We start from the raw sequence: 3,726 nt of genomic DNA, 5'->3' as shown, positions 1-3,726 counted from the left end.
TGTCTGTTCTCTAAGGGTCTAGACGAAAGCTGCGATTAGATGTCGGACATATTCGACTCGAGTCTCTGGGACATCTATCCGGACACGTAGGTCTGCGGCGTAGGGGAGAACGACACCATCATAGTTAACGGCTTTAAAAGCGCCTTGATTCAATGGTCCATGTTCGGCTTAGTTAACCTGACACGCCGCGCTATATGGAGGACGCAAACCTGGATACTAGCCCCTGGTTTCGCTTTTGTTCTCCTTGTCGTATCCTTGTCACTGCTGGCTAATCAGGGAACTAGATAGATCGGGGAGCTTATCCTTATATTTGTCTTGCTTTTCTGGCTATCAACATCGCTGCTTATGGTGCCCCTATATAGCGGCAAGTTTTAGAGGTCGAACCTTGCCTCTTCAGCATTAAGGGCTATATCCCGCTCTAGGAGGTAGAGGTAATAATCTTCGGCCTTCAGCAGGGTTGGTTGCTGTGGAGTACCTTCGGCTCGCCATTATCTCGGCATCGACATATAAGCATATATCGCGGACGGATAAGAGGACAAATCGACATAATGCCAGTGAGTGTGAGCCCATATTGCCTGGGGCGGCCATGGGCCAGAATGACGATGGCTATGCATGGACATATCCCGTTGAAGCTGTTGACCCCTGTTTGGCCTTCGGCAGTGCGACATGGGAGGTGAGTCGTGGTCATGTGAGCATCACGAACAGTCTACTCGATGGAGTAAAAGAGCAAAAGTGTTTATGGCAACATGAGGGAGTGCCAGCTGCTTCTCCCCCATGCCACCAAGAGACAGCCAGCCAACGATATATACAGTGTTAGGCGTTTATGCTCATCCGTACCTTTTTCATTTCGCTGCATGAGCAGACTGGACGGCTCGGGTAACTGATGACAGGTTCGGGCTTTATTCTCAGCGCCTCGCGCCTCGACTGGCCCCGGTAAAGCCGCGCTTCACGATGGCAATCTGTCTCGAGCGGTACGAGGAGGGTAGAATCTCCTGCGGCCTCGAGGGGGTTGTACTTGTCGGCCTGGCTGGCGATGATCTTGTAAAGAGACCTATTTTGGTAGACACCAGAGGAGTAGACCCATCACAAGTCAAGATGGACCATGGCGGTACGGGGAAATGCACTCTTTCTTGCCGGTCCCGCGGTCTCTTTCCTTTCCCCGGAACTATATTGTATAATTTTGCACTTGATATGTTGATGCGAGATCGGGATAGGCGAAAGTGGAGCCAGAGCGGCAAAGCTGCGACAGGCAAGAAGCGACGAGTCATGTGATGTCACTCTTGTCACTCCACGCCGCCGCTGCAGCCGGCAGGTACAAGGCGCCGTGGGGTCGGCTCACTGGAGGGTCGAGGCTCCACCTCTGGCCAAGCTCCGGCTCAACCTCCTCTGTCCTGGTTTCGAACTTGGAGACTCCTCCATCATCATCCTCCCCTTCGCTGCCCCGCCTCTTCTCCCTTCGCCCGTCAACCTCGCAGCCGAGCTTCCGTCTGCAATCGCCGCCTCTCCTCCGAGACCTTGCTCTTGACGCCGTCGACCGAGTCCTGCCCTCCGGCCGCCACCTCTTGCGAGCTCGTTTCATCATGGGGGACCCCCGCGACTCGTCGTCGTACTCGGTCGTGCCGCGGATTCGGTACAACACCGTTGGAGGTGTCAACGGCCCGCTGGTCATTCTTGAAAATGTACAGGGAAATGTCTTTCGTCTTTTGGACGCGGTGTCGGGGTGCTGACGTGATGGCTTCCAGGTCAAATTCCCAAGATACTCAGAGATTGTCACGTTGACGCTTCCCGATGGAACGGAGAGATCTGGCCAGGTCCTCGAAGCTCGAGGTGAGTCCTATATCCCCGGTTTAATCATCAGGATGCCCATACTAATGGTGGGCAGGCGACCGAGCCGTCGTTCAGGTACCTGCGAACCAATGATCGACCATCGACATCCCTTCGCGCGATGGCTGACACAGTCCGAATAGGTCTTCGAAGGAACTTCTGGTATCGATGTGAAGAAGGTACAGCTAGAACATGCAGTCGTTGGAAAACAAACTGGCGACACTAACGCGGCCCCAGACCAAAGTCGAGTTCACCGGCCAGAGCTTGAAGCTTGGTGTGTCCGAGGACATGCTGGGCCGTATCTTTGATGGATCCGGCCGAGCTATCGACAAGGGTCCCAAGGTGCTTCCCGAGGAGTACCTCGACATCAACGGCAGCGCCATCAACCCCTTCTCTCGTGTATGTCGACTAGAATCATGCCATCATTCAGTGTGGAGTGCAGGCTGACGCCAGCAGGAATATCCCGAGGAAATGATCTCGACCGGTATCTCTGCAATCGACACGATGAACTCAATCGCCCGAGGCCAGAAGATTCCCATATTCTCCGCTGCCGGTCTGCCACACAACGAGATTGCCGCCCAGATCTGCCGACAGGCAGGCCTTGTCAAGCAAAAGGGCGTCACCAACAAGGGCGTCCACGACGGTCACGAGGAGAACTTCTCCATCGTGTTCGGTGCCATGGGTGTCAACCTGGAAACTGCGCGCTTCTTCACGCGGGATTTTGAGGAGAACGGCAGCTTGGAGCGCGTTACTCTGTTCCTCAATCTGGCCAACGACCCAACGTTTGTCCACCCGAGAGTGTCTGTCCTATTCCTTGACTGACTGCTGGGATACAGGATCGAGCGTATCATTACGCCTCGACTTGCGCTTACGACGGCCGAGTACTACGCCTATCAGCTCGAGAAGCACGTCCTTGTTATCCTGACGGATCTGTCGGCCTACTGTGATGCCCTGCGTGAAGTTTCGGCCGCCCGAGAAGAAGTGCCTGGTCGTCGCGGTTTCCCCGGCTACATGTACACTGACTTGTCCACCATCTACGAACGAGCCGGCCGTGTCGAGGGACGTAACGGATCCATTACGCAGATTCCCATCTTGACAATGCCCAACGACGACATTACGCATCCGATCCCCGACTTGACGGGCTACATCACCGAGGGTCAGATCTTTGTTGATCGGCCCTTGCACAACCGCGGCATCTACCCGCCCATCAACGTGCTGCCGTCGCTGTCGCGTCTGATGAAGTCTGCCATTGGCGAGGGCATGACGCGCAGGGACCACGGCGACGTATCGAACCAGCTGTACGCCAAGTACGCCATTGGGCGTGACGCGGCGGCCATGAAGGCTGTCGTCGGCGAGGAAGCTCTGTCGGCCGAAGACAAGCTGTCGCTAGAGTTTTTGGACAAGTTTGAGCGTCAGTTCATCAGCCAAGGCGCATACGAGTCGCGCTCCATCTTTGAGTCGCTGGACCTGGCCTGGAGCCTGCTGCGCATCTACCCCAAGGATCTACTGAACCGCATCCCCGCCAAGGTGCTCAACGAGTTCTACCAGAGGGCGCACAAGGATGCCAAGGGCAAAGGCAAGGCCAGGGAAGAAGTTGCGACGAATGACCAGGCTCAGAACAGCGGGAACCTCATTGACGCTTGAGGGCAACGAGAGCGAGGCTGTGTTGGTCTGCGGAAGACGGGTGGAGGAGCGCAGGCACGCGGGATGGGTGTCGGTCGGCACTGGCTCTGTCATGTGTATAAGTGCGCCAGGACTGGCCTTTGTTGACGTCGCTCTTCTATTAAATTTTGCCGACGAATTACATTTGTAGAGGGCAGAGGCTTGCTTGACAGGGACCGGGGGGTGACGAAGCAGGTATGCACACGAGCTAGCTGGCGGAGAGAAGGTGTCCGGGGAAGA

General features: G+C 55.8%; 1 protein-coding gene across 1 annotated transcript; it reads left to right on the top strand.

Moving 5' to 3' along the window:
- Window positions 1-1,580: 1,580 nt before the first annotated feature.
- HRG_02318 (ATP synthase alpha/beta family, nucleotide-binding domain-containing protein) lies at window positions 1,581-3,468 on the top strand (the record flags this gene model as incomplete). Its single annotated transcript, XM_044860789.1, has 7 exons — window positions 1,581-1,679; window positions 1,743-1,827; window positions 1,883-1,902; window positions 1,968-2,003; window positions 2,062-2,223; window positions 2,281-2,606; window positions 2,661-3,468. 7 exons carry the CDS (start codon window positions 1,581-1,583, stop codon window positions 3,466-3,468), a joined length of 1,536 nt encoding a protein of 511 aa, XP_044724422.1.
- Window positions 3,469-3,726: the final 258 nt, after the last annotated feature.

The sequence above is a fragment of the Hirsutella rhossiliensis genome (assembly GCF_020360975.1).
Source record: "Hirsutella rhossiliensis strain HR02 chromosome Unknown scaffold00002, whole genome shotgun sequence".
Lineage (NCBI taxonomy): Eukaryota > Fungi > Ascomycota > Sordariomycetes > Hypocreales > Ophiocordycipitaceae > Hirsutella > Hirsutella rhossiliensis.
Note: the sequence above shows the minus strand (reverse complement) of the source record. Positions and strands in the feature narration are given on the sequence as shown.